Source organism: Glycine soja, chromosome 9 (genome assembly GCF_004193775.1).
Source record: "Glycine soja cultivar W05 chromosome 9, ASM419377v2, whole genome shotgun sequence".
Lineage (NCBI taxonomy): Eukaryota > Viridiplantae > Streptophyta > Magnoliopsida > Fabales > Fabaceae > Glycine > Glycine soja.
Genome location: NC_041010.1, coordinates 8992097 through 9006566, shown reverse-complemented (window position 1 = coordinate 9006566; position 14470 = coordinate 8992097). Strand labels below are relative to the sequence as shown.

At 35.4% G+C, this 14470-nt stretch overlaps 1 protein-coding gene across 1 annotated transcript; it reads left to right on the top strand.

The window, feature by feature from the left end:
• The first annotated feature begins 11023 nt into the window (after positions 1–11023).
• LOC114367148 (probably inactive leucine-rich repeat receptor-like protein kinase At5g48380) lies at positions 11024–11773 on the top strand. Its single transcript, XM_028324256.1, has one exon. It carries the CDS (start codon positions 11024–11026, stop codon positions 11762–11764), a length of 741 nt encoding a protein of 246 aa, XP_028180057.1. The 3' UTR covers positions 11765–11773.
• The last annotated feature ends 2697 nt before the right edge of the window (positions 11774–14470 follow it).

Sequence of the window (14470 nt, the reverse complement as noted above, 5' to 3'; positions counted from 1 at the left end):
AATAGTTTTCAGGTAAATAAATTAAATATATGTTTTTAGAAAAAAAATTATTTATTCATTTGAGAGAGAGTAAAATAGATTTTCTTTATATAAAATGATAAAGTAAAAAAAAATAGAGTAAATAATAGGCGTAGAGTACCCTAGCTATAAATAGAGACGTAATAGGTTACATTTTACATTTACGACACATCTCTACGCTCTCTCTTCCTCTCAAATCCGTTTTCCTTACTTCCTTTCCCAAAACCCTCTTTTTTTCCCGCATACATTCAAACCTGTCTTAGTAAAATGACGATCCTGGAGTCGTTAACCGTTGGATCATTGTGAAATTTGAACACAAGGTTCAAAACTTATTTCCACACACACCCAACGTTGGAATTTTAGAGATAATGTCTGTGGTGGAAGAAATGTCCCTCGCACCGAGTTTTCTCTTTTCCCACATACACCTCAACCTATCCCAGTAAAACTACGATCCTGGACTCGTTAACCGTTAGATCTTTGTGAAATTTGGACACCACCTTTGAAGCTCATTCTCTCACATTCTCACCATTGGGATTCATGAATCAAATTTGGTGCAGAGAGAAATTAGTCTCGCACGTTAACACTGAAATGGAGGATACAATCTCTTCTCCTTCTCTGTAGTGCTTGGAAATCCTAGCAAAACAAATAGAGGAAAATCTTGAGGAATCTTAGACAACCGCTAGAGATGCCGCTATCGTTGTTGGACTAGACACGTGAGCCCACTTAGAGGTAAGAGATGAGTTTATCACAATTGGGGTTAGAATGAACATGTGTAGGGATCCTTAAAGGACCAAATTTAGGTTTATTTTGGGATGTTTATTGTATTGAAATTCTTCCTATATGATTATGTGAAATTGTTTGAGGGGTTTTACTCCCCATGTTGTGAGAAACATTTTTGTATAATTTTTTTTTTGTATTTTGGACAAGAAGTATTGGATTAACGTGATAAATTATTATAATGAGATTATAACATTGTTGTTGAGATCGAGCATAAGTGCAAAGTTAAACATGTGTTAATTTTTGAGATAGATGTAAACATGTGATGATGGATTGTAACGTTGTGATATGTTAAAAATATGGACATGAAATTTGGTTGTGAATAAGTGTGTGGTTAATACTTGATGTGACAATACTTGTGTTGTAAGCTGTGAATTATACAATAACCCGACTGGTGTTTACATTGAGAAAAGTGTTTATGCGCAATGTTAAAGGGAAAGTGTAGGATTCATAATTAGAAACCTAAAGTGTTAAATTGTAGTGCAATGTGTTAAATATGTTTGAAACACGAGTGTGAGGTCGTGAGTATTGAATAATTCATGAGTAGTGTATGCGTGCAAAAATTGTTTTAGGGGATGAACTTGAATCAGGAAGGTGAGACCCTAACATATTCTTCAGAGTCTAGGCCTTGGAGGCACTAGTGCAGAAAATGCCTTCTACATCGATTATTAGCGACATTCTATGTCGATTAGGCACCGTATTTGAAGCCGTCGTCGTTGAAAGAATAACCTTTCCACGACGGTCGAAAAACCACCATCTTGGAAGCGTCAACAATACAAAGACATTTTTTTTATTACAACACCGTCTTTGAAAGTAACCATTCAAAGACGGTTATTACTACAACACTGTTGTAGAATGGTACCATTCAACGACGGTGATTATTACAGACCTGTGATTATTGCAAACCTGACTTTGAATGTTGACCATTCTAAGACGGTTTTGTGATAAACACTGTCCTAAAATAGTAACATTCAACAATGGTGTTTGTCATAAAACCATCCTAGAATGGTCAACATTCAAAGTTGGGTTTATCATAAACAACATCGTTGAATGGTATCATTTTACGACGGTGTTATCGTAATAATCGCCTTTGAATGACACCATTCTAAGACGGTTATTAAGTATACAACATCGTAGAAATGGTACCATTCAACGACGGTTATTTGCTAATAACTGTCTTTGAATTCGTTCCTTCATTGGTAGAGCATTGAACTACACCTATTCATTATAGAACATAATTCATAATATGATTAAGCGTTAAAGATAAGTATATTTCATAAATACAAATAATCAGAATCAAAATCATGATTACATCAGGCTTACAAAATTCAACGTCAATGGACACCAGGTTAGCAAAATACACTTGAAATAATATCAAATGTTGGACATATGTCAGCAATTGTCTCCAAAAACTATCCTTTTACTAATATCAATGCACAACAACCAGATTGGAAAATAAAAGTGAAGCACATGCAAGATAGTTATTATTTGTATGATAGGTTAAAGTCAAATAACATCACAATCAATCACTCATATGTATATATTTGACATTGAACACTAGCTGAGACTCCAAATTTTGTTGAACCACCAGAAAGAAGGTGTGTATCCTAAGACATGTGCAATGACAACACATGCTTTTCATGCAACAACATAAGGGAAGCCAATTCACAAATAGTTAGAGGAACACTTATGGTAAAGATTTATTTTTTGATACAAAAAGATGAAAGACCCTATATTATGTTGAGTTTCATTTTTCTTTAAGAACCTACACAAAGATTACCCTATATACAGATACCTTTTAGGACAACAACTAGGGGAAGCTTTCCACTGAATGGAACTTACTTTCAAGTTAATGAGGTATGTGTAATCAAAGCTTAGATAACATTCAATAAACTTAGCAACTCTACCTTCATTTTGAATTTCAATAAACACTGCCAAATTGAATTAAACCTTTTTATCATCATGAAGCTATTTGCGGATCAGGCATCTAGCGTTCAACCTATTGATATTCCTATGGAATGTATATGGAATTTTCCAAGGAGGCTAGTATACTTTGGGACCTCCGTATCATCTATTTTTAAAGGTAGAAAAACTCTACATGCTCATGCATTTCTATTCTAGACGAGTTTATCACATAAGGTATAATTGTACTCACCAAAAATACTCATGTCTACCACCAGGCCTTTGAACCCAAGAAATTCAGTATTGATTTTGGAGAGGTAAGAAGACCACCCTAAAATGTTTGTTTTATTTCTTCTTTTGCATTGCTAGACATTTTCATATCAAAGGAAAGAATAAAACCTTTCACTAGTTGCCTTAATAAATTTGGTAAACTAAAATCTAAATTTACCAAACCAAACTTATCAAGAATTGCAAAACAGTATCATATATGTTCAACAATTATATCTTTACACAAGAAGAAAAAACAAGCAGTAGATTTGCAATGGGTATGCTAAACAAAATAATTCACTAGTTATCTCTTTCAGTTGAACAACAATTTAGTATCAGAACACAATTCACAAGGAACCAATATAAAAAAGACCAGACTAGGGTAACTCTAGGTTTAGCAAAATTTCCATAACTGTATTAAAGTCAACAATTAAAAAAATGACAAATAGCAATCATAAGCATTTGACATAACATTGATAATGTCATATTTAGCCATTGCCAACACCTAGACCTACAAACAATTCCAGATGTGTGTGATTACCTTCTCCAATCAAAAGATTAACCCAAATGCATCTGTGTATCATCATATATAAGAATTATAGCATCATTCTTCATGTTATCAATGATTAGTTCACATCTTCATTTACAAGTATCAGTGTTCAATCTTGTAATGGCTGCTAACAGTGTGATGCTTTATTTCAGGATTTGTTTGTGTAAGGGGATTTGATCAAAAGGAATGTGCACCCCATCCTCTATAGGCTAGATTGCATTTTTCAGCAAGCAGGTTAGCAAATACAGAAAAATAAAAAAACAAGATTAATGGGACATGTTGTAGAGATATTTACCAGCAAAAGCTAATATTGAAGATCCAACTTTCTAAGGTCCAAGGTGATTGCTGCCTAAGTGACAGTAGATTTTTGGAAACAAATATACAACATGTTACAAAGTAGAAGAATTTGAGTACTGGATATCAAATCTCATAAAAAGTGGGATTGACCTATAAATAATCTCTATTGAAGCATGAAACAATAATTCATTTTATTAAAATCAACTGTAACTATTTCATTATTATCAATAGAAGTTGTTACTGACAATGAGCGCAAATTGCAAAATTTAATCACAAAAGTTTATTACTGCATTTCACATAGATTTTTTTTAATCATTTTTATACATTATACATCTCACACACACACACACACATATACACACACACACACACACATGTACGATAGGAAATATAACATCCAGAAAAACAATAAATGTACCTTGTATTTAAATAAAAATTAGTCACTCAAGTTGACATATTAATTATGAGAGGATTGTGATCTAAGAAGCACAGACACCTCTATTCGTAGCCATGTCCCCATGTTGGACGCCAACATCCATACAATAGGTGTCAATTGTCAAACACTTGCAGTGTTGGATTCCAAAAAAAAAATACTGAAAATAAACACATTTAGACATGGCTTCAACTAAAAAAAAAAGGCATGGCTAGGGTATTAAGTTTCAATTTTTATTTGACTTAATTCAAAAAAAAAATTTCAAATTTTTAGACAGATACACAATTGCACAAAAGACTTCTCGTGTATGCCTTTGTTAAGTTTGCCTAATTGGCGAAGCCACCAATTCTCTGGCACTGTGGGACTTCTATATCATGTTAATCACTGTTCACACAATGGAGAAGCAAAGGTCAAGCTAAATAAAGAGTCATGAGGCCATAATGAATCCAATTGTTATTCTTTTTTTGGCTGAATTTCCAATTGTTATTCTACTAACGTCATTTTATAAATGTGGCAACCACAAATGATGTACATAGTCCTATATAATAAGGTGGAAATTATGATGACTGACTTTGGTCATTGCTAAACCAATAACCAAACAAATATACAGACATGAGTGATCCCAACAACAAATAAGAATTGGTGCAGCTGCTTAAAGAAATAAGAACCGATGCAGCTGCTCAAGACCCTCATATCAAAGAAATGGTTCTCTAGTTAGGGTCTGCAGGTAATTTATTTATTTAAAATAATTTTTTTGTGAAGGAAAAAATCACTTTGCATTAGACTATTATGTCTCCGCATTGGTTGAATGCTCCACTATTAATTTGTTGAGGGAATGTTTGATGCATCATATTCTCATTGATGTCGAGATCTTGCTCATAACAAATATAATCAATGTCTACTAGATTGGGACGATTTGACACAAATTTCATAGATCCACGTTGCACTTTGTGCCAATAGCAAAGACATAAGGCCAACCATCATCAACTTTGACAATGCACAATAGTAATCCAACTTAAAATACAAAAATGAAAATACTGAAAGAATACAACTGCCAATATTAAACAATACCTGTGATTAGAAGCCTCCCCATATATAGTCATTGGATAAAGTGAGTGGCTAGTAGAAGGAGGGCACAAGGTTGGGAAGAATCTTCAACCTCTGTTATTGACAAACCTGCCACCTATTTTTACCAAAATCAGAAAACAACACTTAGAAGGAGAAGCAAATAACCTGCAGTAGTAACTAATTTAACAAATACAATGACTTGCTTGTGGATAAATTTGTCACCTTTGGTTGGTGTACATCTTCAAAGGTAGCCAATATGAACTTGAAGAAATCCATAGGTTGCTCTACAAACGATAATACTTACAAGAATACCAAGATTGACATACACATCAAACACCATTGCTGGTACACATAGGTCGGTAACAAGTTTAACAATAGGGTCAAATTAATGTATTTTAGTCCGTTAGGGAAATTACAATCACAAAGTAATTAAATTAATAATACATGGATATCAATGTGAACAAAAACTTGAAACATTCATAGTGAAGGAAAACACCTCACAACAATGTAATATATTTATTGTCACATAATCGTCAATAATAGTACAAATTTGTTTACAATATTTGACCGATTCTGTCAAATAAAATGTAATTCGTTCTTCCTAAGTCATGATTAAGTCTTTGTACACCGCATGTCTTTATGTTTTAAAAATATGTTTCCCATTTCTTGCGAATTGCTGTCATTGTCTCCTTGTCTAATGGCGTGCCATCACTAAACCACTACAAGTTATAATATATACCAGTTAGTGACGCAGATTAAAAATGAAGTACAACTTATACTACACAAATAACGGATTTAACTATATATATACCATGGTCCAATTAGTCTTCAACTCCCCGCTTACTATGTTCCACATCCAATGCATGACGTAATATCCACACTCATAACCTCCGGTTTGAACGTGACTCTACATTTAATATGAAAAATTATTCAATATTATATATAATAGGAATTTACAAAACATCACCAGTACAAAATAACCCATGGATGATATGACTAACCTTAACTTCAATCCACTTAGGTCCAGCTTGCTTAGTATCACCATGCAAAGTAGTCTTTAATTTTTTCATTGCACTGCTTACAAAAAAACATCAACATATATAGAAGGACAACATATTTATATTTGAACATTTAATAAGTCCACATTATAAGTTATATGTTAACACTTAACTTGTTAATTGCAGCTTTGATATGAATATCTGGCTTCTTACGCAACAAACAGAACCAAACGACATCTTGCATAGGACACAAAACAACCAGCTGCTAATGGGCTCTGAATTTCAAATGAATTACATAGGTACAACACAAACATTGTTTATAGTCATCTGACAAAGGACAACTTACTGATGCAAGTAAGCTCCGAGGTACACCTCTCGTTGGGATTCCGTAAACCATGGTTCAATGTATTGTTGGCATTCACCATGTTTATCCTTTGCATTGTGTAAGGACTGTGGCTCAAGGAATGCATACACGAAACGATGACCCAAACTTGAACTCCACTCATCCATAAGCCTATTAATGACATTTGAAATTAAAAAACATAATCATGTATATCATAATGAATATTAATTAATAGTGAAGAAATAAGGAATTTACTTACATCATCCATAATTGTAGTATAAATATGTTTAAACATTTGTCACCTGATATTATTTCACTAACATTAGAATATGTTAGGAAGATCGATGTAGCTACATCTGCAATCCCAAATTTAGTGCCATCAAACATAAATTGTACAGGCTTCTCATAAATATCACAAAGGCTCCTGATTAGCCCATATAAGGGATCATCTGCCTCCACATCAAATGACTTTGTTTCACGGGCAGCTAGTTTGTTTGGAGTAAGTTATGCATCCTATATGATTAATGAAAACAACAATTTAACTGATGTTGATAACTTATTTACGTCTAATCTATGATTGTGTTAATTCATGTACGACAAAATAAACATTACCTCATGTGATACAACTTTGACAAGCTGTGTTGGCCATGCAATGAATGTGTCAATGGCCTGCCCTAAATATTGTATTTTTGACGTGCGGTACGGAACTTCAGCATCACCATCGATAACTTTTTCAACACTTACACTTATTGCATCATCTGCATAAGTCACACTGTGTATGGTAGACCCCCATTCAAGTATTTTTTGCCAATGCCACCAACTGTGTACCACGATCACATTGCACAAACAATCCCATAGTCGGTATGACATCAGCAACATCTTCTTCCCTTGAAGAAATCACACCAATTTCAACATTACTTCCCTTTGTGCTAACACGTGCACCCAATTGTTGTATCTTTGCCTCAATTAGGGGCGAGTACTGCGATCCCCTTTATGAGAACTCTATTTTTATTGCCTCTTTCAACTCCTGTTTCATTTTCTTCAGGCTCCTTCTGTTTTCTTCTTCAAGCTGACTCCTCATTTCTTCCATAAGGTTTCCGATAATCTCATTCCTCCACTGTTCCTTAAGGGTTCCAATTATCTCAACCAACTGTTGTTGGCTGATGGATGTGGAGGAGTTGCTGGAGGCACGTGATGCCCTTCCATAGTATTAACTAATCGTCACACCAGACCTTGCTGCACGCACACGACCCCCATGGTCAAGTCGCCCAATGGCAGTGTTAAGGATGTCATCATGACCATGGGGGAACAAAGCTACCCTATGTAGTCTGCTCTTCTAAGGAGTCCTACACGAAGGAGGTGGTGACAGACATACATCAAATGAAGTCATTGCTATTATTAAATTAAGAAAACATTTAAATTGAATAATAACCATTAACTCACTATTTTATCAGATATTTCTTGTGCTGAATGAGATGTCATATGGCCATAATGCTTCATGCGGGTCACCTTCCACTTAACATGTCTTTGAATTGAAGATGGGGGGTCATCAATAATTGTTGTATTTTCTGTCAGCATTGCCTCCTCTTGTAGTCTCCTTTTTTTGTTGTCTAATAGCTTCTTCTCAAGCAAATCATAACCCCCACAAGATAGTACGTAGGGGCAGTCATTGTGTTTTTGAATTGCCTGTGCTTGTTTCTTGATACCCTCTGATGGCTCATATATAATTTCCATCAGTTGAATTTAATTGAAACATTAAATTGGACAAGTGATATTTGAAGTTACACGCATACACATCTAACCTCCCAATTAGGTGTCTGGCGGGTTGTAGCAGATTCTTTCAAAGTTTCGGGATCTAGACCATATTTTGATGAATGATCCTGTGTTTGTTGCCCGTCAGTGTTAGCAAACACAAATTTGCTAGAGAGGGTGGACTTAAATTGCCTCCATCTTGTCGCCACCATTGACATGACCTTGTTCTTCGCATTTGATGCTTCTGGGATATCAAATTTAGCCTGTATAAGATAATGTTGTGTTACATTTAGTTGATGTAAACATTTGGTTTAAAAATATAACTAAAAAATTAAACACAAAATGCAGGCGTGGACTTACCAAAATGTCATCCCATACTAGGTCTTTTATAGATTCAGGTACATCTTTCCAATTGTTGTGTACAATAGGAATCTTTTCACGAGCCACTATCCCCAGATAACTGTGGAACTTTTCCTTGTGAGGGCCTGACCCTCTCCCAGTACCATGATCAACATTAACCGTTGGTCTTGGTTGATCGAGGGTTCTTAAAGTCAAGCTTCTTAGCTATGTTGATTGTCTACTCCTTTTGGAAGTGGCCTCTGACTGACCATCGGAATGCAGAGGAGACCTTGGAGGTGTGGCCATGACCCTATGCAAATAAAAGTAATAATTAGTAAAGTACACAAGAATTCAACATATACTCAATACAAAACAAATTGTAAATTGCCACAAAAAACAATACATTACTTTGAAACAAGTTCATTATGTAGGAATGTTCTCCCATAAACCTTCATCATGATCTATACGATTTGCATGTATATCATCAACGTCATGATCTTCATTCATAGAAGGCATTCGTTGAGAAAAAGCAGGCATCACACAAATGTCAAGGGTTGAATCATCAATATGGTTACTGATACCACTTGGTCTTCCTTGTAGAACCACTGACAATCTTGAATCATATGGATCTTCGACGTAAAAATTTGTCTAGCTTGTTCTGCCATAATGAAAGGTTTGTCCACATAAGCCACCTTGTTAAGGTCTACTAAAGTAAATCCCAATGGATCTTCATGCACACCAATCTTCCCATTAACCCACTTACACTTAAAAACATACACTCTAAATTCACTATAATCAACCTCTCATATTTCTTCAATGACGCCAAAGTAAGACATGGATACTCGAATCGGGTTGTTGTTTGATGCACTGCAAAAGTGATCAGAATCAACATCAACAGTTACCCCACTATTTTGCACGAAATTTTTATCATCCCATGACTTCGTGTAGAACGAATAATTGTTGATGTCATATCCCTTCCAAGTAGGGACATTCAGATTTGGGCCAATAGCTAACAATCTTAGTATTCTGGAAGCACTGTTATTATCAAATATTGTTTGTCTAAACCACTTGATGAAAGTTCTATTGTGCTCTTGCAATACCCTCATCATGTTCATTTTTGGGTGAGTATCTGTCACATTTTTTTTGTGAGCCTCTATGTACGGTAACACCTCTGCTGTGTTGTTCAATATATACAAATATGCTTATGACACCTCATGTCAACTCATTGTATCCACATGTACCCTTACCTCATCGTGACCGGTCATGTCAACTTTCAAGAAGACCCACAGAGTTAATTGTTGCAATGTAATGCGAGCAAAACTCAATACATTCTTCAACAACGTATCTTTTTGACAATTGAAGCTTTTGGTCGGTGTTGGTTCTTGGTATAACCCTTTAACACCTTCATGTACCGCTCAACTAGATACATCCATTGCAAAAACACAGGACCACACAACCGAATTTCCCTCACGGGATAAACAACTAAGTGTACCATTATGTCAAAAAATGATGGAGGAAAATACATCTCCATTTGACAAAGGACAACGGTAGCCTCATTCTCCAATTCATCCAACTTTTGTGGGTCAGTGACTTTTCGACAGATATCATTAAAAAGGAAGCACAAATGAGTTATCACAACCCTGACCTTGTTAGGCAAGGTACCGCAAATTGCCACACGCAATAGTTATTGCATTAACACATGACAATCATGAGATTTCAAGACAACCAATTTGAGATCATTGAGGGAGACAAGACTCTTGATATTTGAAGAGTATCCTTGTGGGACTTTTACACTACATAAGAATTGACAAAAACTTCTCTTTTTTTTGTTGACATTGTGTAACATGCTGGGGGCATATACATTTATTGACCTTTTGAGATAGGATGCAATTGGTCTCGTATACCCATGTCAACCAAGTCTTCACCACACTTTAAATCATCTTTTGTCTTGCCTTTGATGTTAAGGAGGGTGCCAATTAAAGAATCACAAACATTTTTCTCCACATGCATGACGTCTATACAATGTCTAACATCAAGATCCGACCAGTATGGAAGATCAAAGAATATTGACCTTTTCTTCCATATGTTTGAATCAGATGATGGGTTTTTTTTTTGTGTCTTCCCAAACATAGTTACGATATCCTTTACTCGATCATAAACTTCTTTGCCAACTAATGGACTGGGTGCACTTTCATTTTATTGACTTTCATCGAAGGCTTTTTTCAATTGTCGATATGGATGATAATATTTGAGAAATCTTCGGTGCCTGGATACACATTATGAAGGCTACTGATAACTTCGGCAAAAGCAATATTATTGGGACTGGAAGATCAGGAACTGCTTACAAAGCTGTCCTTCATGATGGCACATCAGTCATGGTTAAGAGATTGCAGGAATCTCAACATTCAGAGAAAGAATTTCCATCTGAGATGAATATACTAGGGTCTGTCAAACATTGTAACTTGGTTTCACTTTTAGGTTTTTGCGTGGCTAAAAAGGAGAGGTTTTTGGTTTATAAAAATATGCCAAATGGTACCCTCCATGGTCAACTACACCCTGCTGCTGGTGCATGCACCATGGATTGGCCTCTAAGGCTCAAAATTGCAATTGGAGAAGCCAAGGGATTAGCATGGCTGAATCATAGTAGCAATCCTCGCATTATCCACCAAAACATAAGCTCTAAGTGCATCTTGTTGGATGCTGATTTTGAGCCCAAATTTTTTTATTTTGGTCTTGCTAGATTGATGAATCCAATTGATACACATTTGAGTACTTTTGTGAATGGGGAGTTTAGGGATTTAGGTTATGTTGTTCCTGAATATACAAAAACTTTGGTGGCTACTCCTAAAGGGGATATTTATAGCTTCGGGACCGTGCTTTTCGAGTTGGTGACAGGTGAAAGATCTACCCATGTGTCTAAAGCTCCAAAAACTTTTAAAGGAAATTTGGTAGAATGGATTCAACAGCAATCTAGCAATGCAAAACTCCATGAAGCCATTGATGAATCACTAGTTGGGTAGGGTGTAGACCAGGACCTTTTCCAATTTATGAAGGTTGCATGTAACTGTGTTACAACTATGCCAAAGGATAGGCCTGCCATGTTTAAAGTATACCAGCTTCTAAGAGCCACTAGGATTAATTATAATTTCACAACTGAGGATGAGATCATGTTCCCTATGGACACTAGTGATGTTGATAACTTAGAAGAAGTTATTATAGCTAGAGAGGGACATGATTGAAAAGGTAGGTGAGATATAATTAGGGTATGTAATCAATTTTAATATGTAAGTATTTCTTGCCTTGTGGTCCTAAAATAAATGTTAGTGTTATGTAAGGTTTTATGGTTTAGATCCATTTGTGTGCTATCAATATTGAAACATGAATTTAATATCATCAACCATGAATGCCATTATATATAGGTGACCTTGTTATAATGCTTATTTTTCTCTATTTTCCTTGTTCTCTCCCTTGCATGTTGATATGTTAGTGGATTTTCTTTCCCTTTTAAGTACTTAATGAGTTCAATGAATCGAGTCATGAGTCACTGTCATTATTAATTCTGCACAAGTGTGGAGGAGTGAAGGGAGGACAGAGAAAAGGATTATATGATGGTTGTGGTAACAGAATAGGGGGTGTGAGGAAATTGATATCAATATTCACTAGGATGAGTGAAGAAGCTGGTTTCTTCCTAAGGAAAGGGCGTCTCATTTTTTCCCTTTTCTTTTTCTTGGTTTGTAGCCTTGTAAAAGAGGTTTATACCTCCGATATAGCTCTAATTTAGTATCAACAATACTTTACTTATTCCAATTTTTGTTCCTAATAAAATACCACTTATTTTCTCTTTTTTCCTTCATAAAATGGGATTTTCTTGTCTCAACAGAATTTTGTAGTATATAAGAGAATGAGCTAATATGTCCCTCTTCCTTAGCTCAATTTAGTCTCACATTAGCACTGGGCCATGCCTAGGTGGTAGAGTGTAATAGTAAGTAGGATTAAAGTCATGCATTTTAAAATTAATCATTAATTTGTTTTTCTTACAAACAAATACTTCAATTATCAATTCAATGATAAAACTCCATATATGCTTCATCATTTTAATAATAAAAGGGAAAGGGATCATACGAAAGCTATAATAAAGTATTTTTTCCTCAATTTTAGGTAGTTGGCAAAATTGGAAACAAAACATTGTGTTAATGAAGTTGATGTAGTACCAGTAAGGGATGTACCTAGGTGAGTTGTCAAATATGATCAACAAGCAATACATGATTGGCAAATGGCAACTCACTTTGGGTACTAATACCCTTGAAAATAAATGGTTACCAGAATAATCCCCATAAACTTATCGTTGGTTGGCTTTTGAATTCTCCTTAATCTACTGATAAAAACATGAGAATTTCTTCATCTTTGGGAATTAAAAGGAGAAAACAAGTAAGACATTTTTCTATATTTTTTTTCAAAAGAAATAAATTTAATACTAATAAGACACTACAGATTTGCAGACCACAAATCAATGCATCTATACTTTCTCATTTCCAGACCAATTTTTTTATCATGTTATTCATTTGACATAAAGCTGAAATTAACCTAATTGGGTGAACAAAGCCAACAAAGCACCTGAAGAATGGAATAGAAACTATAATAGTTAGGTAGAGAAGAACCTGTCGAGGGAGCAGTAAACAACGTAAACCTAGATCACCACCACAAAACCAAATGCACGTTTCGCAAGAGCTACATGTCCTACTTCTAAGCAAGAGGTTTGGAACGTTATTTCTGTGATGGATAATAATAAAGCTCCTAGGCCAGATGGTTTCAATGTTTTATTTTTCAAGAAGTCTTGGAATATCATTGGTGATGATATCTTTGCAGCGGTTAATGAATTCTTTACAACTGGAAAAATTCTAAAGCAGCTTAACCATGCTATTATTGCGCTTATTCCTAAGCATGATCAGGCCTCCCAGGTTAACCATTTTAGACCCATATCTTGCTGTAATTTGTTATACAAGATTGTATCTAAAATTCTGGCCAACCGCATAGCCCTAGTGCTTGAGACTATTATTGGGGAAACTCAAACTGCTTTCATTAAGAACAGAAAGATGATGGACAACATCTTCCTAGTTCAAGAGATTTTGCGCAAATATGCCCGAAAAAGATCCTCTCCGAGATGCCTCCTGAAAATTGACTTGCATAAAGCTTATGATTCCATTTCCTGGGAATTCTTGGATTGGATGCTTAAGTCCATTGGCTTCCCAGCCCAGTTCTGTACTTGGATCATAGAATGTGTTTCTTCCACTTCCTTTAGTGTGGCAGTCAATGGATCCATTTATGGTCACTTCAAAGGGTAGCGGGGTCTTAGACAAGGGGATCCTCTCTCCCCTTATCTGTTTGTGCTCTGTTTGGAGTACTTTTCCAGAGATATGAGCAACCTCAAGGATGATGCCAATTTTAAATTTCATCCCAACTGTGCAAGTATTCAGCTATCTCATTTGGCTTTTGCAGATGATATTATGCTTCTATCTAGAGGAGATATCCCTTCTGTGTCAATTATGTTTGCCAAGCTTCAGCACTTCTGTAGGGTTTCAGGGCTTTCCATCAGCTCTGATAAATCTGCCATATACTCAGCCGGTATTAGGCCTCATGAGCTTTCTCATATTCAACAGCTTACAGGATTTAGCTTGGGTGACTTCCCTTTTAGATACTTGGGTGTTCCCCTTTTATCATCTAGATTA

What these genes read in the sequence shown, in the direction of transcription:
- LOC114367148 (XM_028324256.1), top strand. Translation starts at nt 11,024, where the DNA reads ATGAAGGCTACTGATAACTTCGGCAAAAGCAATATTATTGGGACTGGA.